The sequence below is a fragment of the Centruroides vittatus genome, unplaced genomic scaffold (assembly GCF_030686945.1).
Source record: "Centruroides vittatus isolate TY-2023 unplaced genomic scaffold, ASM3068694v2 scaffold_1152, whole genome shotgun sequence".
In the NCBI taxonomy this organism is placed as follows: Eukaryota; Metazoa; Arthropoda; class Arachnida; order Scorpiones; family Buthidae; genus Centruroides; species Centruroides vittatus.
The window spans coordinates 1,024,441-1,052,434 of NW_027122670.1; the positions used below are offsets into that span (position 1 = coordinate 1,024,441).

Below are 27,994 nucleotides of genomic sequence, written 5' to 3' on the forward strand. Positions count from 1 at the left end.
CAAATTGGTTCGAAAATATAATCAAATTTATATATCTAAAATTATGATTTTTGTATATTCAAAAATATATAAAGTATTAAAATACTTTTAAATATTTATAAAAAGTTTTCGAAATTTACATATAGGCCTATTCACCAGAGATAAATTTTATGCTAAAGAGCGTTTTCTATTCTTCGAAATATATGGTTCATTAACGATAGTCTCTGTTCTCTGCCCCGAACATGACGTCATGTGTAATTTAAACAAATTTTTGGGTCACTTTATTGATATATCTGTATATTTACACCGCAGCGATAAGTTATATGCGTGAACGTGTTTAACGATGACTTCTCAACTGTTACAACTCCTTCTTAAAGTTATATTTGCGAAAGCCTCTTGTATGTAGCTTACAATATTGCGTTGGATCTTAGAGTTTGATCGGTCGAATTTGATGACACTTTACCAGTAATTGCGACGAGGAATCTAAAAATGTAATCAGTCTCCATTTAAATGTAAAAAAAAGGGGGTCCGTGACTTCGTTTCAGATATACAATGGAGTCAAAGTGACAATGTCCGTGCTCCCTGACGCGATTGAGCGCACCTAACGGAACGTAGGGAAGAAATATAAAAACCAGCATTGCGTGTGCCTAACAGAAAATAGGCGCCAAGAACAAAGTAAACGAAAAACACCAGATCAAAGTAATCGATGGCGATTTCTTTGTACTTGGATTACCTCTTCGTGTCGGCAAGTGCGAGGATCGAATCTCTCGTGACCGGTAGGTACAAACAGGGTCGTGGAAAGGCAGGAATAGAGGGGGTCCCTGAGAGCCTAAACTCCAAAATTATTACATGGGTGAACTAATAAACTCGTAGAAAACTGTCAGACACGAATATGAAAAATTATATTAATAAAAAGTGATTTTATAATTTTTAAATTTGTAACTAACGAAAAGCTTATCCAAAAGGCGCCATATTTAGGTTTGCTTCTGGTGTCAAATGCTCTAGCTACACATATAGGTAAAGGGCAGCCTCTTCTGTGGAGGAAAGTTCAAAGTTTGTCTGTACGTGTTTCTCAGGCACGAGTGAAAGTTCGCCTTCCGTGTCTGACAGACACAAGAATCGCTTCTTTCTTTCCAGCTCTTCCTCAATTCTATCGCGATACGACAAAGTTGGGCGTTGTCCTAGTTCTTTTAAATTATCCGTAATATTATCACGTTCCTTAAATCGGATTTTAGAAACATAACTTTAAGAAAAACACAGATCTAATTTTTATAATAATTGTAATTAATGGATAAAATGAGTGGAGACTATTTTACAATGAATCCATTTAGATAAAACATGAAAATACAAAATAAAATTAAATTGTTAAATTATCATCAGTTGCCCAAATTGATAAAAGTGCTGTATCAATAACATCAGATTTTTGACGAGACAATGTCTCGTCTATACGATCCTTAGACCTTTAACCATCAAAATTTAATAACACAAATCGCCCTGCAAAATTTCAGAAATTTCCGACAAAAACACGGGAGTCGCTAAGTTTCAAAATGGATGAACAAAATCGTACCTCCCCATACACATACCACGTACAGTACATTAATACATGTAACATCTGTTGGTACTTTTTCAGATGTTTCGTAGCTCGAACTTTGTATGCAACGTTTACTTTTAGATAACGACATTAAGTTCTGTCATAAACATCTCGTTTATTATTCGTCCTCATCTGGTTTCGGTTTTGTTTCGCGCTTTGTTGCGCTTACATCAACTCTACTTGAGACGCTTTTTAAACATAGGCTTACATGTTACATCCGCCCTTTAACTAAACTTCAATGAACAATGAAGATTATCTTAAATAAATGGTATAGAAACATTAACGTCGTGGTTACACACAAAATTTAAGCCGTTCCCTACATCACGACTATACTTTGTGTATAGTCGTAATCAGGGGTGGATCTACATAGGGACTAATAGGGCTTAAACCCTGGGCGCCAAGTGTCAAGGGCCCACAGAAATTGAATTATCATCATAAATTTTTAAATCCCAATTAAAAAATTTTTAATCTAACAAAAAATGGGGCCCCATTGACTTCAATAAGCCCTAGGCCCCGATAAACCTAGATAATTATGTAGGGAACGGGCGTTGTGGCGTAGAGATGCTGGAGTAATGCTGCGGACATCGTGATAGTTTCGACACAGACTTCTGCCATCATGTTTTCACAACCACCGATCTAGGCGACATGATGTGCTTTGACAGTTCCTCAACCTAGTCAATCTAGTCAGTGGGACTAGATTGACGAATTCGAACTTGACTTTTAAATTTTGTGTACCGATAAGAATCCGGTCGGCATAACATTTCAGTCTTAAACCTCAGAAACTTTCGGGAGTTGATCCATGCAGATATGTTACCAATTCATCAAGCCGCCCCCATTGAAGGCCTGGCGGAACTCATCATGGGCTTACTAAAAAGATCCTCTTAATGCTCGCAGAGCGGTGTTAAAAAAAAAAAAAAAGGCAGATAGTTTTAGATACAAATTTAATTTAATAATATTTATTATTTTAAATTCTATTATTATATTTAATAATAAAATTTATTAAATATTTCTACGACGTAAAAGATTTTTATAAAAATTTATGTAATTATTGAATGAAGTATAGAAAATGACGAAAACATCTGCCGGTAGGTGGATTTGAATTACAGTGTCAGTGATAAGATTGTACCACAGCAAACAAGAAGGCAGAGACAAAGAATCTTAGATAGATAGGGGTAATATAAAATTATCAATGTTTTATTGATTTCTTTAAATGTTTTGTTATATTAATGACTTTAATATAGTTCTTTGTATACACGTCACATATAATATCATTAACATATACTTAATTTTATTCATACAAAACATAATTACTCAATAGGAGTAACTTATATAAAATCAGTTTATCAAAGAACTATCTGTCAATGAAAGTGATAAAAGTATACAAAGTAATATTTACAATTGTAAAAAGCTTAAAGTATAAAGATTTATAAAAATTTTTGTTTCTATGTTTTGGTGGTACAGTTTTGCCTCGACGATACATGTCTTTGACATTATGCTAGGGTTGTAGCACATATTCATAAGAACAAAAAACTAAAAGGAACTATGGGTCCAAAAGTGAATCTTGAAATCTGTCTATATGATAATATTGGAGACACTCAAAAATGGAGTGAAAAAATCCAGAACTATTTCTTAAAACAATGCTAAAAATCAACTGTTTTCCTCGACTAGAGGCAACTAAAGCTTATAGGATGCAATAAATGCTATTACGCCAAGAACTTGGGGTGTAATCAAAATTGCACTGCGTGATCTATTAAGATTATTGTGAACGTAAAAGCAGTCTGGTTAGTCATTCCAATGATATTTATTGGAAAAGAAAGAAGAAATGACTGATTGTTATGGCATTTGACTAATTAGCTCGCATTTCAGTGACGTGTTTGACCGTTCCTTGCTTGTGAATGGCATTTGCCGAGCTAGTGCCGCTAAGCTCTCTACTATTCTCACATTCATTTCTAAATGCCAATGTAATAAAAGTCCAAAAAAATAGCATCTGTTCACCTTTAATAAATATTCTATTATTTATATTGTACACAATATATTCTATTTATCTTAATGTTATTAAGATAATTATAAATAATTAAATATTTACATATAATTAAATAATAATCTTAATATTTCATTAAGATTTTATTTTTAATAATCAAATGATAAAGCCAGATTCATTATCAAGCTATAACTTTGATAAATACCATATTTCTACGCATATAAGAGCATGCTCTTGTCGATGGGGTAAAATTGGCACTATATTCCACAAAATATGTACCTAAAAATACTATTTTAAAAATTTTTATAGTATTTGACTATTTTTTATTTTGGCTTTTTATTTTTAATAATGGTTACCACAGAGATGTCACTGAATACTTACTGTATCGGTACATTTACATTTAATTAATGTTGACACAGCAGTGCAATGCTCTTATAAGACAAAACAGGCTAATATAAGGAACAAATTTCCAGTACCAATTCTTTATGGTCAAAAAAACAACATGTTTTTTGTCATGCTCCTGACTTTTTTGGGGGGGTTTACAAGATTGTGGTCTCTCTCATGGCTTTGTTGCCTTAGGCCTCCTGATGCATTTCATAGGTTCTGTAGCAAATTTCTCAAGTTCAATGCAAAATTTAAAGTTTTATCTTTGCTCATTTTTCAATAACATTTCTTAATAACATCATTTGAAACTTTTAAAAAATGCAAGTAACTGTTATTATTTGTTAGTGCACTTACTTTATTTATTTTTTCTAAAACTTTCAATTTTCTATAATTATAATATATATATATATGAATCACAACAATAAATCTGTAAAATAATATAACTTTTCTAGTAGTTATCGTCGTTTGTCAAAATATTTTTATACAGATACAAATTAACAGTTTATTAAAATTGATGTGATTGGAAAAAGGCATGAAATAATAAGATGAATTTATGTATATATATATGTATATAATTTGTCTCTGTAATCCAAAATATTTTTTGGTAGACGGTCTCACAGCAAAACGTTAAGTGTATTTATATTGATAAATTGTTTGTAATGTCTATTAGTACACTATTCTACATTTATTGTTAAATTAAGTAATACACCAAAAGTACTTTGTATGAATTTATGTAAATTATTTTTTATAGCAATGTTGACACCGAAGTTTGAATTAAATCAAGATGATGAATTTCTAATTTTACACATTAAAGCACCTTTTGCCAAGGTATAATCATGATTTCATTTTTTTTTAATTACTTGTACTGTGTGAATGTCAAGTAACAATTGTTGTGTGTCTAACTTTTATCAGAGATTACAAACATGGTTGACATAAAAAATTTATGAAACTGATTAGAATAAAGATTTAATCAGAGCCATAAAATGTTTAGTCTACATTTGTGAAATAGTTAATTTTTCTGATAACAGGATTTTCTGTATATTTTCAGACCTGTGATTTATATAAATGATGATGACATATTCTCACATTATAATGATGGTCTCCAATCTATTTATAGAATTGAAAAATTAATGCGTAGGATAACTTATTAAACATTCAAGTTGTTTATACAGCAGCAAGTCAAAATAATCAAATTGAGTCATCAAATTCTTGAATTTAAATTAGAAAATTGTGTCACTTGCACAAACAGGCCTTGAGCATTTTTACAATTCAATTTATACAAATACAATTTGAACTATATACAACACTGAGATATCCAAGAGAAAAGTACTGCAATTAAATATAGAATTTTGTAGTCATAATAGAAAATTTATTTTAAATGTAAAAGCAGAGAATTGTGAAGCAAGTGGCTCTAAAATTGAGGTCTTGTAGTAGTAAAATATCACAGAATACTGTATATGGCAATGGATTATTGTTTGTAACCTGTAAAAAGTCTTATTATTATTTATTAATGTTGTGTGTATGTATATATTACATGTAAATTTTTACATATAAAAAATTAGTTGTTATAATAAAATTTTCTAACCCTGAAAATTATTGTTTTTACAGATCTCTGAAACAGAAATATATTTTCAAGATTATGATTTTAAATTTTTCTCAAAACCTTATTTTTTGAGGTATGAATTACTTAATAATTACTAAGAATTGGAACTTAATTACAAAATTTTCATTACATATGTAAAAACAATCAGTACTAAAAATAATTATAGTTTATCTATTAATCAGAATATATTTTTATATAATATCATATAGTGATTAACATTTTTAACCTTTTGCAAGACCATTGGAAAATAGTATTAATTATAAATTTCTGATTTACTGTAGTAGCAGTAGCAGAATTACATAAATCAGAATTGAATTCCTGAAAAATTCTCTACAAAGTTTTAAACCTGGTTTCATTGCTATTCATATAAATATTAGTATCAACAAGTTAATATTTAATTAAAATTTAGAAAAAAGAAAAGTATATAGCAGCTATCAAAGATTTATGTTGAAAGATTCTAAGAGGAATAAACAGTACAATGCTTATATTTGGATATAACTTTAAACAACACTATAATACTTTATTACTTGATCAAGCAAAGAATTAAAGTTGTAAATTTTGACAAAAGTCAAACATTACTATTTTTTAATTTCAGAAAACTCATTTTTTGAGTAACTTCAAATAAAAATTATAGAAAAGTATTCCATTAAAATCCAAATTATGTGATATACAAATTATTTTTTAAACACTGTTTGCATGCTAAATATTTGAATTATAACAAATAAAAATGAAAATAAATGAAGTAAAAATTATAAAATTGAAATAATAATTTAAACAATAATAATAAAGATAGGTACAGTAACATTTAAGTATTAGTATGTGTAATGCCACAAAGAATATTATTATTATTATTATTTGTGAGAACAGGGAGGTAGGCGGAAGTCGTCTCTCCCTTTCTGGTAACTCACTTGTCAAGATGGCTAAAGTTTCGTTTAGTCCCTAGAGTCGGGACTTTTCTTATCTGGTGAGTGGATAGGAGGTGAGGTGGGGACGACGATAAGGCGAAAGCGATATTCGAGACAAGAGGACACCAAATTAACAAATAAAACAAGATTTATTAAAATTAACAAGGACACAAATACAAAAGCTGACTATATTCCCTAATTCGCGTAGGATTTGAGAGAGAGAGCTTACAGTTCAGTTCATACCTCTTAATTCGTTTCCTTAGAGTTAGCACTTTGATATCACCGAGGTGGAGATTAGAATCCGAAATAGGCACAGTTTTATACAGTCGCGACTAAGTGCGGAGACGTTAGGACAGTAGGTCTGAGCGGTGACGACGTCCGATGGTGGTTTGTCCGGCAGATGATAAGAGACTCCTTGGAGGGGGGGAAAGGAGTGGCTTTTATAGTTTTAGCCTGGGAAATTAGGTCACGTGATCGTAGGTGGATGACGATTTGTGTCATAGGTGTTCCCGGGATTCAAAATATATGACGAATTCGGACGTTAACTATAAACTGAAGTTGCAAGATGAGCTGTTTAAAGCTTAAGAACAAAGGATTGTTGACAGTTATATGGCCAGGGACGCATATTTTCTCGTCCGGGACCGTTTTTATACAGGATGTTTATATCCAGGACCGTTTTTAGGCAGGATGCTTTTAATAGGAAAATTTTCCAATTTAATAAAGGGAACGATTATTAAAAATTGTTACGTTTTTACGAATTTACGTTCAGGGAAATTTCCGGATCTCACATTATTTTTTAATTATAGTTTACTGAACTAAATAGAAATTAAAAATGCACATAATTTGTTAATATGCTAATAATTTTTAAAATGCTAAAAGTGCATGATTCAAAGGATTTTATGGAAATCATTTAAATTTGCTTATTTTCATGATTGTTACAAGATATTAAATTTATTTGAATTTCCGTCAAAGTCGTTTATAAATTTATCTAATTATTTTTCATATTTTATCACATCTATTAAATGAATAAAAATTTATCTGTAAAGATTTTAATGTAAATTATTAATAAGGATAATATATATTTTTGTATTTTTATAGACTAAATCTTCCTGGAAAAGTAATTGAAAATGGAAGAGAATCTGCACAATATGATTGTGATAAAGGTTAGAAAAATAATATATGGTGATGCCTTGTACTTCAAATTTAATTCATTTCAGATCATTCAAACTCTGAATTTTTCAAAGTTTACATCAATTTTCCCCATTAGAAATAATGCAAAATGAATTAATTAATTTCTATACTCTAAACAGTATCCATTTTGATAAACATACTGCAAATACACACAATTTAAAGTAAAAATAATAAAATTAAATATCCTAATAATAGATTAAAACATGAAAACAAATAAAATACATAAATACTGTGTAACAAAATAAAAATTAAAAATATTATACATTAGTGAGGAATGGTGATGTCCTGTTTCTTAACCCTTTCCATGCTGAAAACCTTTAGCATTAAGCAAATGGGTAGAATTCGTTATACGGCCATTTTTGCGTTTTTTGGGGTAATTTTTTAAATCGCGATATTGAAGCGAAATATCGCGCTATATTCAGTCTGTTTTTTGTGTTTGATTAAAAACGTATTACAGTTTACAATTGTTTAATTTTTAGTTTTATACATATTTAAAATAATAATAAGTTTACGAACAAAAGAAAAAAAAATTAATTTACAGAGAATCGCTGAACTTTATACATCTGTTAGATAGAAACATCTGTATTTTAAAGCCAATTAGCAGCACGAACATCTTACGTAGACTTACTATAGGAAGGTGAAGTTTCCTGGGAATATTTATCATTAGATAGTTTTAAAAACATATTTATTCACCGAAATATTGTCGAATTAGCTAATTTAATGTCTAAGTGCATTAAATTAGTAAATTAGAGTTAAAAATCGATTTAAAAAGTGAATTTACTGTGATTGTTTACATTTTACTTCAAAGGTTGAAGGCAGGGCTTTTTGTGGAAAATTTTTCCTTTCACAAGTCTGTGATTAGTTAAAGTAACGTCAACAAAGACAGAAGATACCCAATAAAATCTTAGAAAGAGTTTTCCTTTGATTGTTTTCAGCCAACTGTGTAGTTAACTGCGAAGATTTACTGTAGAATAGTAGGGGATTTACCAAAATATTTATGGCCCAGTAGTGGTAACAAAACATTTATTGACTTAAACAAAGTCAATCAACATACAGAAGAGCGAATCAAAGCTAAGATCTCTGAAAAACTCGAATATTACGCAAATTAATTGAATTTTTTGATTAATTTTTTAATTTTTACCAATCGGTAAGTTTCGCATCATCGATAAATGAAGAAGTCATGTGATACATACCAATCGATAGCTAACTGCATGGAAAAGGTTAAGGTTGCTTGGGTTTCTCACAAATAATTCTCTAGATGATATCACCAGCCAATTGCTTCTCATTTATCTACACTAGGAATTTTAACATCATCTGAATAGTATACAATATCTTGGAAGTCAACATTGCCACACCTTTAGCCGCATTTGTTGCTTTTATTGATTCATTGTTCTTAAGAATAGTGCACACTGTTGACTTCATCATTTTAAATATAGCTACCAGATCTGCCACTTGTTTACTGGTTTAATCCTTAATATAATAAGTTCCTTTTTTTATCTCAGTTGTCAATACTATAACCTATCTCTTAGATTTTATTGCTTCTGCACTCTTCTTGCCATGATTAATAAGTTGGATAATATATATATATGTATATAATACATATATTTAACCAAGCACATCAACAATAAATTGAACAAAAGCACTGAAAAAACACAAATATAATGCAAGGGCAAGAGATGACTTCATCACACAACTGATGGAATTTGTGCAGTAAGTGAATTTTTTTAAGTGCATGTGCAGTTTGAACATAAAGCATTGTTTGAAACTCAAATTATCACTTTATTATTATTATTATTATTGGTATTATTTATTAATATATTGGTATTTGTGATAAAAATCTTTTGCTTGGATTGACACATTCCATATTATAAAAATTGTATTTAAATAAGTTTTTTTTTAAAAAAAAGACCACCTCAGTAATATCAATATGGAATAATTAATCAAGAAAAGCATAAATAAAAAATGCAAGCACATCTCATTTCTTTGTGATGGCGATATCTTCAGGCAATATTAGGAAAAGTAAAAATTTGAAAAAATTTCTTCCTTAAGATTTAAATATGTGTCCAAAAAATCTCATTGTTACTAGTGTATTAAGTAATTCTTGGTGATCTTCAAATGTAAGATAGGCTGGTTACATTGTTACTTTTTTTTAAACTAGGTTTTATATTTAAAAGCTTCTTACCTGAATTAATTACAAAAACATAGCTACTTAGGACTAATGAACAGACTTATTATAAACTTGATTTTATTTGTCTGGCAATTATATATAGCTTTTTCTAGATAACAGTTTAAGAATTTCATCTGTTATCTATAGATACAATTGTCTTTTAGAAGAAACTTTAGCCAGTAAGTCATGATTCAGTCATGTTTGGCTGAATCATGACTTACTGGAAAAATGAATTTCGTTTATAAAATAACTGAATAACTGACTCCGGTTGATCTTTTAGAGTTTCTCAACTGATCTATTGTCAGTTATCTAATTTATAGTTGATCTTGAAATTTGCTATTTTTTAAAAAGTTATCAATAATAGAGAAATTATTAAATATACAGATTTAATTCCAAAAGAATCGATTGTAAATGTCTTGATGAAATAATAATTTCTTAATTATTGAGATGAAAAATTTGGCTTAATATGAAACAACTGTTTCACTGCAAGACTGAATTAGACAATTCCATGATTAAACTTGAAACAGAAGTAACTATGACACCATTCTGTTTCATAAATAGAATTAATAGACAGTTTTAAAACAGCCAAATGTTTAAATAACTTAGATGACTGAAGTAATCAAATCTTTGTCTTTTTTGTAATTTCTTACTCCAGTAAACCATTAGTTGGGTTTGATAACCTTTAGAGTGAAAAACATTGTTAAATAAAATGTTTGTAATATATAAAATTCTTAATACTTAGTTTTTATGTTCTTCAAAAGTTCAAAATCAAAATTAACTTTTAATTTTATGTGAATTTAAAATTCTAACACTATGTGATTATAACAATTGTGATTTTTGTTTCATACTGACTTTCATTAATAACTTTTTTAGGATCATTTGTAATACATATTCCAAAATTGAATCCTGGAGAGAATTTTGAAGGATTAAACTTACTTACTAAATTGCTTGCTCCAACAAAATGCATTTCGGCTGTTCCTTTAATCGAAGTTTTAGGTAAGATACATTTAATAAAATTATTCTTTTTTTAAAAAAATCTTAAAAATTGTTTTATCAATGAAAAGTTGTTGTACAGTAGAGAGTCGTTAATCGGAACACTGGTAATCGGAATCACCGGTAATTGGCACGATTTTCAGTCGGACTGTGTCGTGCTGAATCGAACGTTTTTGATACTAAATTTACTTCTAAAGTATAATTTTCATGTTTTTATATTCTTCAATATATTTATTTTGTTTGTACAAAATGCAGAAATAATTTTTAACGATACGATAGCCTCGATTATTATTATAAAAATTTTCGTTTGGCTTAAAATCGACAAAAATTCAACACAAAGCGACATGCAACGGAGAAAAATTCAACAGGAAGCGACACGCAACGGAGAAAAATTTGAACATCGGACAGGTTAATATATTTTTTCGTACATAATCCGTAATCGGAACAACCCCAGTCTCCAATTGATTCCGATTTTTGACTCTCTACTGTATTAAGTAATATTCAAGAAATTGCAGTAAGTCTTGATATTTGTATGTTACTAGTGATACCAGGCATTGCTCAATAAATTTAATATTGCACTCTTTGACATTGTAGAAAAATTTTATAAAGACAATTTACATTCAAAAATAGTTTTGTTTTATAAAAACAAAACTATTTTTGCAAATTAATATACAATGTTTTTAGTTTTTGGGTAAGACAACTTTTTCGTCAAATGCTACTCATCATTCCAATTGCAATAATGGCTATTGAACTTAAAAACTTGCTTGAAAACTATATCACTTGAGACATGTATGTAAACTGATGCTGAAAACCAACATGTAACTTCACTTAATGATTTATTTGCTGACTATTTTAGTCAACAATTGTTCACTCTTGATGATGAAAAACTAACAATTGATTAAAAAAATATTCATTATGTGGCATTATAAAAGCTAGATATCAGTTTGGAAACTTAATCTACCAATATAATTAATAATGCAAAATAACTCTCAAAGCTCTGGGTAAATTCTGTACTTGCTCACAGTTTGATGATGAGTAGTGCTATACTACAGAATGCCACAAATTTTATTGGCCAGATACACAGGCTGCCCTGTTATAGATGGAGAACAGATTTTTTTTCAAGTGCATAAAGTCCAGACCAGTTCTGCTGTCTGCTTCTGGTGAGACTACCCTGACGGCGCCTTTGTTTTACCCTAGATTACCCTAAATTGAGAAAACCTCTGAGCTCAATCTCATGCTCAGATAAAAAAAATAAGATGAACAATTCTACGATGCAGATTCCTGTACTGTTATCATGAAACAATAATCAGAACAATTCTTAATTCATTGTTTTTAAAAATCTTAATAACTAAAATGTCTTAGGATTGTTAGGCTTTATCAGAGGCATTAATTTACATCCTATATGGAGATAATTGATGTTTCAGTTCGGTAGTCCCAATTTGACAAACGAGAAAAGTCTCACCTGGACTTTACATGTTCGTAAAATATATACATAAGTCTAAGGAGTACAATTATTTAACTTAATTTTAATTAATTCACTTTCAACATGTGTTGTATATCTTAGCTGAAGATAGAAAATTAAATAAGCCATTCACTTGACTTCAAACATACTTTAATAAGTAAATGATTAGTTTTAAAAGTTCATTTATTAACATATATATTTGTTCTTTAATATTTATTTTGAAGGTTCAAATAAAACAATATTTTTTTAATACCGGCAATGTCAGTGCTGTATAATGCTAAACTAAAATCGGATGACACGGAGTGGTTGGCTGCCTGGTGCAGTCAAAATGTTCCGCTTGCAGGCAAAGTTTGTGTCAAACATGGTGTCTGTCTCAAAGTGAGATGAGCAGATAAATGACTTAAAAAGTTTTCATGTCATTCAAACCGTATTGTAGTGTGCCAATGACCTAACTGCTTGAAGGTTGAGAATAGTGAAATCATACTTGGGTGTAATATACAGTGTAAACCTGTGTACCTAGCACCAATCTGCTTTATTTCTTTATCTTCTGTTGTTCTATCCTAAAACCCTCCACTTATAGGGGAAAACAGAATGGTTTTAGGCTAAAACTTTTTCTGGCAAAACTTGTGGCTTGATGGGTAATAGCATTAGATCACAGGGCAGTTTTATCCTAGATTTACCCTAAATATAAGACTACCCTAAACAATTACCCTAGAAATGGCAGCACTGGTCCAGACGGTCACATTTTCTTTTTTGTATATTATACATAGATTATTTTAAGTAATCTAAACATAAATGGTAACACAAAAGCTCTATCATTAAAAGTTTATTAATGAGATAGCTGGAATGCTACGATTATTTAATCATTCTATACTTACCTATACATGTTGTTGAAGTAATATTCATAACATCTACAATTGAAGAATAATTCCTAAATTAAAATTTATATTAAAATTAAAAATTTTTAAAAATTTTTTTTAGATAACAACAAAGAATCATCAGAAGCTATTGATGAATTTTCTTGGGAAATAGATCAAGTTCCATTTCAGAATGAAGAAGAAACAGTGATGACAACTATCAAATATGGCTTTGCAAATAATTACAGTGGTGTTTTAAATAGGTTAAAGGCAAGTGATAAAAATAATTTTGTCTAATAAAGATAGAATAGTTTTGTACATTTATAAACAATGCCTTAAACATGAACCATGAAATCATATACTTTAACAGAAATTGAAACATGAAATTTATACTTTAGAGAAGTTATTATATTTACATAAAATGTTGTATTGTCTATTTCTGTGGTTTTAATTACCATAAATTAATATTGATATTAGTTCAAAGTACTAACATTGGAACAAATAACATAAAACCATACTTTTCATACTTTTCCAACTTGGGTTTATTTAAGATAAACAAACAAATATTTTCAGTTTATTTATAAACCTTAAGCAGGTTTATGAATAATGAAGAAAGTGACTGCAATTAACTTTAAAGATTCTGTAGTGGTGCCACATGCTTGGAGAGTATTATTTGAAGTTTTACAGTTTTGTTTATCACCATTTTTCCATATTTATGTTTTTACTCACAATATTTTTATATATTGTGAAGTGTGAAGCGCGATAGGAATACACAGACACGTGAATTCAATTAAAACAAATTTAATTTTGCGATAAACAATATATACAGATGAGTTCTTTTGGATTCCCTCGGTCCAATTTCTCTTACTGTCCGATAGTAACAATAACCCAAGTAGCTTACCTTCTTGACAACTACTTGCCCGACAATACCAATGAAACCCACGCGATCCTTAACTAACTTAAACCTAAGGATAGAAAAGTATAGAGATAGGGAAATGAGAAGAATTGATAGGATAGTGGGGTACCCTTGTTCTCGCTGAACTCCGATGCCGGCTGGTGCTTTATTCTGCATGTCTCTGGGTTCGTCAATGTTTTAAATATCTTCTACTATAATTTCTTTTTGGTGTCTCTGATTCTACAGTCCGGATCCTCACCTCACGGCTCTCCATTCGGCCCTCGTGGAATTCCGTCTCACGAGCTCGCTGTTTTTGTCTGTGCTTCTTCGTGTCCGGCCAGAGAAAAAGTGACCCTTTGTGACCCAGATTTGACTCGTCCTCAACTCAAAGTCTTTGTCCCACACGGCCCCTTGGTGGGTGGGGAGTGGGAAGCCCCTTTTCCCAGAAGCCAGAACAATGAACAAAGGAAGTTAGAAAGAAGGGTTAAGAAAGAGAGAAAATTATTAAAACTAATTAAATCTATAATACATATGTACAAAAATATATGGCGTACAGCCACAATATCACTGTATTTATTTAATTATTTTGTATTTAATATTTTTCTTGTTGATTATTTATTTCAATTTTCTATGTTTTATTTAATATATTTATGCTCCTGCACATGTGACTTGCTATGTAAATTTATAATTTTTGAGTGTTTTCAATTTCAAGTGTGCTTACTGTTCTATTTATTATATTGAATTCTAGAGCCTGAAGATAGTCATTGTATGTGGTTGAAATTGTTTGTTCCATTAATAAACGTTCTACTTTTACTGGATTTAAGTTTTTTGGTATTAATTCTTTCTATCTTACGAGCACTAAAAACTTTTTTCAAACCCATCATTGCCATCAAGCCAGATCCACAAAGTGGCATATATATCTGGAACATGCCATCCCCAAAAAATTCTTGAGGTTTTTCAACTGCCCAGATTTGATCCCAGGTCCCCACAGTGGTTGACTGATGTGTTACCTTGGCCATCCAGCAAACATGAAGTTTTATCACTGATAGGAGATAGTATAATGCTTTTGATTCTCTATGGCAAGGATGTTGATAATTTATATGTATATGAAAAACAGCAAAAAGTCCTAAATTTCACTGTTTGGGTTTGGATTGGATATTTAATTGAACTCGTTATATATTGAAAAATATAAATTAAATCTTTTATGAAATTATTTATTTAAAAAAATGAAATTTGTTTATATTATTATTATTTGTTAAATGTAGGAAGAAATTCCAGACTGTGTTGAACTTTCTGATCCTGATGACAAACCTCCGTATGTGAGAAAAAAAGAAAAATTTGAAGCTGAATTGAAACACTTTAATGAAGACCATTATTTGTTAGTATAATTATTATATATTACATAAACTTTTAAATTTTTTATTACGTAGTAATTATAGCAAGTAATTTTATAAAAGAAAGGTCTTTCACATAGATTGGTGCACATCTTGCTAATTATTTTATCCAAATATGAACCATCAATATTCATTTAAATAAATTTTTAAAAACTATATATGACATTATGAGGTTTAATAAAATTAAATAAGATAAATTTCTTCTGATATACTACATACAAATATTTATATCTTAAATATGTATAACTGGAATTACGAAACTCGCTAAAACATTCCACATTTCATTCCAGAGATCCATTTGCCAATTGAAATTGTACATTGGCACTCATTATAAATGGATCCTGCACACATTCCCGCCGACAATGAAAATCAGTACTTCATTGTGTTGATTGTTAGTTGCTTCGAGAAGTATATGAATTTTATTGACATGGTTTGTCATTCATGTAATTTGATAAAAAATATTTATATCTTAATAAAAACTGATTTGAAAAACTTTGAAATATACTTTTAATAATGAAAACATTCACTTTGACATCTATATGTTGAATTCCTAGCAACAACAAAATACTGAGGATAGCTCAATCATTACTAAATTTTGTATTAACTGTTGTTTGTTATTTAATTGTTGTTAAAGCTTTAACAACAATTTAAAAAGCCAAATAATTCTTGTAAGGACTATTTGGCTTTTTAGCTATTCGTGTATTGTTAATATGTATGATAAAAAATAATTTGAAAACTAAAAATTTTATTAATAGTTAATATATTGAGATTTAATTCTATAGAACTAATTTATGCCAATTTAAAAAAAATCATTTTTATTATAAAAATCATATCAAATTTTATAATTAAAAAAATTTTTTTTTTAATCGTCATAAAATAATAATTATGCCTTTAAGAGTTTTAAAATTATTTCTTATAAGATAGTGAAAGGAAATTGTTTATAGTAGCATCATTCTACTTTAATCGCTTTTGAGACTTGCTTATACTGATAATATCAAGTTAAGTAAATAAATAAAATTACAATTAGTGAAAAGTGTGGTTTTAAAACTATAAATTAGTTGTTAATTATTTCTGTTTTTAATTTTCCATTTTAATTTTTGAATTTATCATTAAAATCCGTTGTAAAATAATTAAAAATTGTTTAACTTGAAGATTTATTTATATTTTTTATGTTTAATATGTTGTAGTTCATCCAGTATTGTTTACTTGCTATCACTTTCAACAATAGCTAGCATATAATTGGCGTCACATATTAAGGCTGATAACATGACCCAAAGATGATAACATTAGCAATTTCTTTCATAATGCTTTTGGCATATCCGTTATAAGTGAATTTAGTGATCTTAGCGGGACGTTGTTTAGAGCCTCTTGCTACGTTCTTCTCGTACCTTTTAACCATTCCTGTTATTGCGCTTTTCCTGTATCCTAAGGTTTCGGCTACCTGTAGAATTCTGTTAATTTCCTTTGCTCTGTCCATAACGTTGTCACAATATAGAAAGGCCCTTCGGATTAGAGCCCGGAATGCCGCCATCTTATAATGATACGGATCATTTGATTGCGAGGGGATATAAAGCGGACTGTGAGTTGGTTTAACGTAAACACTGGTAGATAAATGCCCGTTCTTGAACTGGATGTTGATGTCTAAAAAATGAATTGTTACGGAACTTTTCTGTTCTAATTTCAGTTTTAGGCCGTCGTTATTATGATTGATGCCTTCAATGAACTCATTAATCTTACGGTTACTCTTCCATAATATAAAGATGTCATCTACATATCTTTTAAAATATACTATATCCTTACGGAAGTCAAACAAAACTCTTTTCTCGAGTTTTCTCACAACCAACTCACAAAGAATTCCTGAAATCGGACTTCCCATTGGAATCCCCCTTTTTTGTCTATATGCTTGTCCATCATAGCTGAAGATAGATTCGTAGCATATCAGGTTAGCCAGTTCTACTACTTCGTTGTTGTAATGTAACAATTCAGGAATTCTGCTGAACAACAATTCGAGTAGTGCTTCCTTGCATGATAGAATTCTTATGGACGGATATAAGCTCTCATAATCTAATACCATTCCAACTTCATTTTCCATTAACGATATGTGTTGAATTTCCTTAACCACAGTTCCAGGATCCTCTGCCACTAGTGCGTTGCTTTCAAGCTGGAAGGAGATAAACTTGTGTAATCTTTTTTCTAAGACAAAAGTCGGTCCTCTGCACTTTTCTACTATTGGCCTAATTTGTTTACCCTCCTTGTGAGTTTTAGCGAACGCAAACAACCTTGGAATAGCAGGCCTTGGGTTCCGGCACTTCTTAATAAAAGGTAAAACAGTAGAAAGCTTTGTCCCTTCTAGCTTCTTGACCCGTCTATCAATGCTCTCAATAATATTAACGTTAACCTTTTCACATTCCGTTTTTTCGATGTAATCTTCTATCGCCTTTTTGTAAGTTTCTCTTTTCATGATCACCAAATGTTTAGTTTTGTCCGCTCTTGTTACCAGTAAATCGTTTACATCCAGCCAACGCTTAGTAACCCGAATATCGTTATTCTTAAGCCCTCCTAGCTTCCAACGTTCTTGGTTTTTAATGACCGTTTTCCACCTAAAATAATCTTTTTCTAACGAATCTAGCCCAACGATTCCTCTTTCAATCTCTTGAATCGAGGTTTCCCAATTTCTTGGATTCTCAGGGACGAAGTTCGGGCCTTTTTCTAGAACTTCCCTAATCTTGTCTGGTGCCTCTACCTGGTCCCACACAACAAATCTCTGCAAGGAACTCTTAATTTACATGTTTATTTTATGGTTCTATGCTTGTGTTTAGAAGTTTTTTCTGAGTTTATTTTTGATTTTTATTTTGTTTTTTATTTTGTTTTTTAGTTTTGTTTTTTAATTTTATACGATATTAGTTTATTATGTATCATCTTTTAATCTGTTGTTAATTTTTAAGTTTAAATATTTGTATTCGTTCTTATGGAACGGTACTATTCGATTTATTTAGCCTGATGATGGCCTATAGAATAGGCCGAAAATGTTTGTTTAAAATTAAACTTTCTCAGCGAAGATAAGGTGTTAGATTTTGTTTATATTATTTTTAACTTATGAAGAATACAATATTTAATTAAACAAATAATATGAATTATATAATTTTTGCTTTTATTAAGAGATTAAACAATTTTGTATAAATATATTGTGAAATTTATATAATTTAATTAAATTTATTCATGAACATAGCAAACTTTTAGAATTGTGATTCTATTATTATTATGGAGTGTAGATTAAAGGTATTTAATGTAATAACAATTCAATTTCAGAGCTGATCTGTATGAAGATGAAGCAATAAAAGAACTTATAAAATTTGAAGCAAAATGGGAGAAAGATTATAAACGACATTCGTCTCATTCAGTTAAAGAATTTACAGGTAGAAATGAATAAGATTCTATAAATTTTTAAGTTAAAAAAAATTTGTTGTTAGAACTTATTGTGCTGAAAATTTTCTAGTTTATAACCTGTATGTTTTGAAAGTACAGCAAATAGTAATAAAAGAAATCAATGTTTAAAGACACAATACATCAAAAAATAATAATAAAATTCATAAGTACTTAGGTTTTTTATAACAAATTTTTATCAAGTTACTAGAACATGAAAATGGATTTCAAATGAGAATATTTAAAAGAAAAATTTCATTTTCATTTATTATATTTCATTTGAAGATTTAACCAGTAAATTGTTGTTAATTATTATGCATCTTATTTATCAAGTTATCAAGATCTATATTGGGTTGTTCGGAAATTTTGTAGCAATTTTTGATAGTCGACAGTTGAAACACCAATTGACGCAAAAATGATTAGAATTGTACAAACCAATGAATATTACGATAAATGACCTTGAGACGCGTCCGTTACAAAAATACCGTTAAGATTATTCAAATAGCGTTTAATTTGTCTCATTGCAAAAAATGGATGCGAACAACGTGCATTATCGACACTTGTTTCTTTTCTTTTTTCGTAAAGGAAAAAATGCTGTACAAACAGCAAAAAAGATATGTGATGTTTATGGTGGGAGTGCTGTATCAGAATCAACTGTTTGAAAGTGGTTTGCAAAATTTAAAACGGGTAATTTCAGCCTTGAAGATGCTCCTCGCTCAGGAAGACCTCCTGTTATTGAAGAGGACCAGATCAAAGCATTATTGGATGAAAACCCTCATTACACAACTCGAGAGATTGCAGACGTAGTGAAGTCATCAAACAGTACTGTATTTCAACATCTAAAGAAGCTCAGATACGTGAATCGTTATGACATTTGGATACCTCACGACTTAACGGAAAAAAACTTACTGGATCGCATCTCCATTTGTGATCATCTTGAAAGACGAAATGAGAATGACCCTTTTTTGAAGCATTTAGTGACAGTTGATGAAAAGTGGATCATTTATAACATCATCAGCTGAAAACGATCATGGGGTAAGAAAAATGAATCACCGTTAAAAACTCCAAAGGCCGGTCTTCATCTAAAGAAGGTCATGCTCACTGTCTGGTAGGATTGGAAACGAATCCTGTACTACGAGCTGCTTCCACAGAATCAAACAATTGATTCTGATAAGTATTGTTCCCAGTTGGATAAGCTGAACATGGCAATTAAAGAAAAACGTCCGGAAGTGGCCAATAGAAAAGGCATTGTGTTTCACCAAGATAATGCCAGACCCCACACGTCTATACGAACACTCCAAAAATTATTGGAACTAGGCTGGAATGTTTTACCCCACCCCCCTTACTTACCTGACCTTGCCTCGTCGGACTACCATTTGTTCCGTTCTCTACAAAATTTCCTTCATGATAAAAACTTTGATACTTTGGAAGCTTGCAAAAACCACGTGGATCAGTTTTTCGCGGGAAAAACTGGGAAGTTCTACGAAGAGGGTATCATGAAGCTGCCCCATAGATGGCAACATGCCATTAAAAACAATGACGCATACATAATGGAATAAAAGTATATTTTTAGTTTTAAAACAATTTCTTTTATTTCTCTTAAAAATTGCTATGAACTTTCCAAACAACCCAATAGTTTTCTAATAATCATTTGCTATCACAGATAGTAAAAACTGAATGGTTGAAAGATATTTGAAGCACCTGATCTACATAGCATTGTAAATAAAAGAACACACATTTACAAAAAAAAACTATGTAAAAAGTCTAAACAATGCAATTTTATCTGATAATTTCCATATTTAAATTGTACAGCTCGCTTACAAACCAATAAATAATTAGAACATAGAAAATAAAGATGTTTTTAAAATTTTTTTTAAAAAATGAGTAGAATATTAAGTTATGGTTTGTCTTAATATTGGAAAATTGTTTTCTATAGTTTTAATTTATTAGAACTATTGAAGATTTTAAATGCTAATGTGTATTTTTTTTAAATTTTAGTAGATAAACTATATATTTCAATAATTTCGTTGTTTAATTTTAGAAGCAGAAAAAGAAAAAATGCTGAAATTACCAAATAAAGAATATATCCTTTATTATATATATTTTTAAATTTATCAAATATAAGTATTTTATATTTAAACCTTAACAACTTTGTACATTTATTAGATGAAGAAACAAGACATGCTCTTTATCTTGGTTTAGTAGATATTTTGTTAGCATTTGCATATAATGGAAGAACTACATTGGGAGAAAATACTGTGAGTCATAATAATTCATTGGTTTTTAATTGTAGAAAAAATTTATTATGAATTGAAAGATTGATTTAATTAGCAAAGATGAACATTAAATCCATTGTATTTGTTATTTGTATTTTAAATAAAAATTTATTTTACAGGTGGAATCAGCATGGACAATCTGCAAATTGAGTGGGACATTATCATGGCTTGTAGTAAGTGTTTTCTAATTATTGAAATTCAAGCAGACCATTACTTGTATTTTTATTTGAAAATTCATATTTGACTTTATTAAATACAATAAATTTTCCAATAAAATGTAATATGAATCTAATTTATGAATACTTGACATACAAGAATTCAATACAAGGAGTACCAGTTGATATTTATGAAGAAAGTGTTCTAATCACAAGTGCAATAAGATTGAAATTCCTGCACATATTGATTAGATGGCTTGAGGGTTCTAGTCTTATTTTTTTCTTTTCCTCTTTCATTCACTTATTAGTGCTATTTGTTCTAATATGGCTTCTATCTTATAAATTCTTCTATTAGTGATTTACAGTTTTATTTTATATTGTTTTACTAGTTTATTATGTACATATTATCTTAAGTAACTATTGTTTTCTTACCATTAGATAAAGAAGTGTCCAGTATATTATGTACATTAAATTCTCACTTAATATTGTTAATAGGTTCTTGTTAATTTTAACATAAAACAAAATGATATACTGTACACTGTCTATCCAGAAAGTTCCAGTACAATTGTTCTAAAAAATTCAAAAGTAAATAGAAAGATTTATAAACTTTACAGTGTTCTACATAGTCATCTTCTCATCTCAATTGATGATTGACAACAATCATACAACCACTGAAAGCTGCTTGAAAATTCTACTTTTGTAATCCTCTTCAATTCTTGCTTCACATCAGCTTGAATGTCTTCTAAATCATTGTATTGTTTATCCTTCATGTGCATCTTGAGCTACAGAAAGAGGAAAATGTTTACCGAGTACATGGTCTGGCAAATACAGTGTGTTAACAAGCACAGCGACTTGTTATTTAATTATTTTTGCTGTACAGTTCCAGGTGAATGGACTGGTGCATTGTTGTGAAGCAGGAAAAATAATTTTGTTTCCTGTCTTTCTGGGCAAACATACCAAATCCTTTTACAAAGACACTCCAGCAGGCTCGGGTCATAGAGGTCACAGTGATGCCTGCTGGGAAGAATTCTTTACGGACAAGATCATCAATGTCAAAAAATGTGATGAGCATCAACTTTCATCATCTTCAAGTGATTGCCTCCCTTCTTGAAATTGTTTTTACCACTGAACAAGATAAACAGTTGTCTTCATACACAATTTTCAAGGCATTGTAAATTTCTGTAGCTATTTTATCAAATTTATAATTAAATTAATTACTTTTGTTTGTTGCTCCATCACAAATTTTTTGACAAACAAAAAAAGTTTACTTTTAAAAGTACATTACAGAAAAAGAGACTGACAGTAGCATTCTAAATGAATCGTGTAAACATGAAAGTTTTAATTAAAAGATTACATAGTAATCAAGTAGATGGCACCACTTGTCTCTCTGATAAAAAGAAATCAGTCCTAAAACTTTCCAGACAGATAGTGTACAGTGAAACCAATTTTCCCATAGGCTGAATAATATAAACAAGATACAATTTTGTTAATATTCTTATTATATCATGTTTTAAGCCTCCAGCATTTCCTACCTCATAGAATCAATTTTATTGTTTATAATGAAAACCCATCAATGATAATTGTAAATTATTACAAATCTACCTGTTATAATGTCAATGAGGAAAGATTCAAAACAATGTTAAATAAACAACATATGTGAATTTGTTGTATTTGTTTAGGTCTTAATCATTTTTTCATGGCTGTATGGCAGAAGTTAAGATGTTAACCTACCTTTTTGAGGGACCCAGGTGGTAGGCTTGAATATGGATACTGAAAAACCCTAGGAATATTTCATGGGCAGTCTGTCCCCATGAAATATTTTAGGGGTTTTTCACTGCCCTCATTCTTTTTATATATGACTGGATCCCATCTCATACTATTTGGCTGCTCTCATTGTGAACTTGGTCATAAAGAGCAGTATCCACAGGACAGAAAAAGTTAAAAAATAAGAACAAATCACTTTTCTGATTTCACAATTCCTTTTATATATAAACAGAGTATTCAAAAATATGGGCAAAACTTTATGGAGTGGAAGAATATACCAAAACAAACATTTCTTGTCATAGAATGTATGGTTGAATTGTAACAACAAAGATGGTATGAGACTCCCATTGAAATCTCCAAAGACCTTGTCGCCAGAATTAGTGTTACTGCTGCAGCTGTGTGCAAGATGCTCAGTATCCTCCAAAATATACATGATTCATTCTGTCAACACTGAAGCATGCATTACAGTTGGTGGTTTCTCCTTTCAGTAATTTCTGTAATTATCCATTATTAAAGATTCTTTTTCCATGTTCTATGTCTTGAGTCATTACTTTGTTTATGCCCTAGCACTTTACATTTGACCACATATTTTGTTTTTCTGTTCTTCCATTCCATAAAGTTTTGCTCATCTTTTTTGAAACACCACGTATATATGTATGTATATATTTTTAATCCTCTTTCCACATTCGGGACACTAAGAGGATCTTTTATAGGCTCATCATGGGTTTGGCCAGACCCACAGTGATGTCTGGGTGGTGAGGGACTGACTGGCCTGACATATTTGGGATATACCACCCTTGAAAAATTTCTAGGGTTTTATTGACCCAACCAGATTTATTTCTGGAACCTCGAAAGCAATAGGCTGACAATTTAACCACTCAATCATCTGGCATTATTTTTATATTGTAAATAATATAATCAACATTTTCATTTATTTTATTTCATTTGGAATCATTGGCTGATGATAGGTAAACAGGCATTTTATAGAACTTTACTGATATTTGGGATGTATAGATAATTCAGAACATATAAAAATTTTGATTATGAGAAATAATAGAAAAGCTCATCCCAATTTACAAGATTTTGATTCACAAAAAGTTTTCAGGATCAGTTATGAGCATATCCTGAATCTGTGAATAGTGATGAACTTTTCCAGTCTTAATTTTATTATTTTTTGATAATGTAAATGAAAATATTACATAAACTTTTAGATTTAACTTTAATTTATAAAAGAAATTATAGGATTTAAAGTGATAAGATTAAAAGTATATTATATTAAAACATGACCTTTTGGTTTTTAATATAAAAACTACATTTATTATTGAGAAGATATTAAATTCAGAAAAACAATTATCATAAAAACCAACTCAGTAAGTTATATTAATGTTCCTTAGATGAATTCTTATAATATAAACTTTTATAATAGGTTATAAATTTTAAAACAAATTAAATTTTTTTTTTTTTTTTTTAGATTTTCCATTCTTTGAATGAAGTGGCAATAAATTTTATACGTCGAAGTCTCTGTTATCCTTTGTACAGACACTGGGGACTCTCATTAAAAGTGATTAAAGATGCTAGTAAAATATTATATTTAGGTGAGTTAATTTATGTTCATTATAATTGAGAATATTTTTCCTATTTAATTGTTGTATTTTTAAATTTAAAATAGACAAAAATTTCTTAATTTACAAATACAGGTATCCCTCATATAACATAATAGTTAAAAAAGTGTCGTGTTATGCAAATAAGTGCTACATGAAACAAAGGACTAATGCAAAACATGAGTTAGGTTCCAATAATTAGCAAAAAGTAAACTGCTCTTTTTTATTACTAAACAAAATATATTTATTAAAACAATCAATAATTTATTTCTAATCGATAATTAACTAACAATCTCAATTAAAAGTACTGTATTACACATTAATATTAATTTTAATTAAATGAGGGCATTTTCTTTTCACTAACTATCATCATCATCTGAGCTGTTTTTGTTGATCTTGGTTAGAAATATCAGTAATGTCTTCATTTTTCTCACTTTTATCATAAAAATATAAGGGTAGTTTTTCAAGCTCCAATGGTCCATAAAACAAAAACAAGTGTAAATAAGAAAATGAATTTATTACCAAAAGTTAGGTACAAACATGGTTACTTTTCAATATAATCACCGTAAAGCTTGAGGAATTTGTCATATCTGTGGACGAGCCTTTCCATCCCCTTGCCATAGAATGTTGCCGCCAGTGAATTGAGATGGCCTTAAAGAAGTGTATTAGTATGTGTCTGTATTCAGGAATTTCCTCACAATATGACATGTATTCAATATAGTGGCCTTCTGTAGTGTAATGTATGTGTTTCTATTCAATTGTAATGTGCCCAGGCTTTTGTGTAGTGTGTGTGCTATGATACCTGTAGAGGAGAGAACAGCAGGCACAATAAGCACCCTATCCATCCTTCATAGATGCCTTATTTCCTGGGCGAATTCTGTGTACTTGCTGACTTTTTTAGTGCATGTGTTTTGTTCATTGTGAGTGTTTGGAATGGATATGTCTATAATGTATGTGATTTTATTGTGTTTGTCAATGAGTGTGATGTCTGGTCTGTTGTGGTAAATTGTTTTATCTGTGATTATGGCTCTATTGTAGTACATTTTGTGTGTGTTGTTTTCCAATACTGACTGTGGAATGTATTTGTAGTATGGTTTGTGGATGTCTACTAATTTGTGTTTGTTTCTTTGCAAGCTCTTGGTGTATTATATTTGCTACTTGATTATGTCTGTGTAAATAATCTGTCTGTGCCAAGAGCTTGCAACCAGAAGTGATGTGTTGTATAGTTTCTGGCATGATGTGACATTTTCTGCATGTCATTTCTGAGTGTTGTATCTCTGAGTATGTGTTTTCTATGGTTTTTAGTATTTATGACTTGATCCTGTGTGGCAATTATGAATCCTTCCATCTCCCCAAAGAGGCATCCCTGAGCTAACCAGCTGTTTGATGCAGTTTTGTCAACAAAATCCTGGGCCAGATCATAAGGATGCCTGCCATGGAATGCCTTTTGAGCCCACGATTGCTTAACAGTGTCTATGCTTTTTGTATGTTGTGTCGTGTCCATATCAAGCACAACCTCTTCAACCTTCATATTTCCGGTACAAAACAACGAAAGTTAACAAACTAATGTTTTCAATTCTCCACCAAGATCTTTGTCAGGTTCATTGACGCTTGCAAAATGGAATGTGATGAGTACAGAATGTTTTTGAAATTGAGGAACAAGAGTTGTTTTGTGAGGAACACCAAATGATTACTTTAAAACAATCATCAATCACAAACTATTAATAAAAGCCTATAAACAAAATTGATCTACAGGAAATAATTGACACTTAAGGCTGGCCCCAAGGCTTCACAGAGGGCATAATCAGCATATTTTTCTTCAAAAATTTATGCAAGAAAAAATATTGAAATGATTTTGTGAATTAAATGGTCAACTTTCATACTTTTCTAACTTTATTAATGTCTCTCTTACAGGAAAAGAATATGTTTTAAAATGTTTGTTGGAAATACATTCCCTTCTACAGAAATATGAGTCAAGATATATCATTAATGATCTTTATATTATGGACTACTGCATATGGGTACAGACTGTTAGGTAATAGGATCAGTCTTTATTGATTTTTTTTTAGTGATATATATTATAGAAATTTAATTTATTTACAGCACAGAAACTTTGATGTCATTATCAAATGCTCTTTCTCGGGTAAGTCATTTCTAATAAAATCCATTATTATTTTTTAAAACTTACATTTATTATTATTTAATGTATTTTTAGGTCAGAATAAATAAGGAACATGTAAAATTAGATTTGATTGAATTAGAAGCAGCTTCAGTATTGGCTATAAAAGAAAATGAAAGTAAAAACGATAATTTGACTTCCACTACAAATTGCACAAATACCAGAGAGTCAGATGTGCCAAATAAAGATATTGAAGAAATATGTGATAAAATTGAGGAAGTCAGTTTACAATCAAATGCAAATTTTAAATTGTCTTCTCAATGCAACTATTCAAATTCTAATGATTCTGATTCAGAAAGCGAACTGGACTCTGACAGCGAAAGTTCCAGTTCCATAGCTACGTCGATGACAGATAGTGATGATTACTGCTCTTCAGATTCGGATTCAGAAGACAGTTCTGATGATAATTTAGATGAAAGATGTTCTCTTTTAACTAAGCTGAGAAGTTAGATAAACTATTTTTTACAATTATATTTTTTTATAATCTTAAAAAAGTTTTTTAAGTGTAATATATTTATTGAATCAGAAAATGTGAATATTTTATATGAAGTAATTTTGTAAAATATCTATACTGTAATTGAATCAAATGAAAAATATTTTATTTTTATTATATATAATGAGGACACAAAGGCATATGAATTAATACCGAAAATTATTTTCATTTGTAGATATACACATTTGAATAAACGTACCATTTATTAAATCAAAATTTCAAAATGGATGAATTATTGATTACAAAATAACTTTATAATCTTACTGAACATTGTCAAGAATTTACTAGTGGAAAGTATTAATCAGTTTGCAAGGAAGCAAAATCAAATTTTACTAATGATTAAAACAACTTTTATGTAATCAAGTTAATCATTAGAACAAGTGAAATATAATTTTGCTTTCTGCAATTTCTTCTTTTAATGATTAACTTATACCAATGTATCTTTGAAAATTATATTTTTCTTCACATTTAATTGTGATAAGATTGCATTCTAGACCTTTGGCAGTCCCCAATTCAGTGCCGTACTGTCATTGGAAGCTATGGAAGCACCACTTCTCTTGTATTTTCTAAAATATAAATACATATTGCGCAATTATTTTCATATTTGAACGTACTTTGAATTACTTAAAATTATTTTATTATAGATTTCTATATGAAATATGTAATAAAATACATAATGCGGTATAATAATAATAATAAAA

At 29.8% G+C, this 27,994-nt stretch overlaps 1 protein-coding gene across 1 annotated transcript; it reads left to right on the forward strand.

Annotated features, from left to right (window-relative positions):
* The first annotated feature begins 2,683 nt into the window (after positions 1-2,683).
* On the forward strand, positions 2,684-27,509 carry LOC136986593 (protein SHQ1 homolog). Its single transcript, XM_067284178.1, has 15 exons — positions 2,684-2,742; positions 4,687-4,763; positions 5,544-5,611; positions 7,542-7,606; positions 10,675-10,797; positions 13,238-13,387; positions 15,278-15,386; positions 18,712-18,818; positions 20,867-20,908; positions 20,983-21,083; positions 21,221-21,274; positions 24,492-24,615; positions 26,536-26,656; positions 26,725-26,764; positions 26,837-27,509. Exons 2-15 carry the CDS (start codon positions 4,689-4,691, stop codon positions 27,248-27,250), a joined length of 1,593 nt encoding a protein of 530 aa, XP_067140279.1. The 5' UTR covers positions 2,684-2,742; positions 4,687-4,688; the 3' UTR covers positions 27,251-27,509.
* Positions 27,510-27,994: the final 485 nt, after the last annotated feature.

Bases quoted from the DNA above. Each gene is read 5' to 3' on its own strand.
- LOC136986593 (XM_067284178.1), top strand. From the start codon at position 4,689: ATGTTGACACCGAAGTTTGAATTAAATCAAGATGATGAATTTCTAATT. The intron at 10,798-13,237 runs GTAAGATACATT...AATTTTTTTTAG, and splicing joins TCCTTTAATCGAAGTTTTAG to ATAACAACAAAGAATCATCA. The intron at 18,819-20,866 runs GTAGAAATGAAT...GTTTAATTTTAG, and splicing joins TTCAGTTAAAGAATTTACAG to AAGCAGAAAAAGAAAAAATG.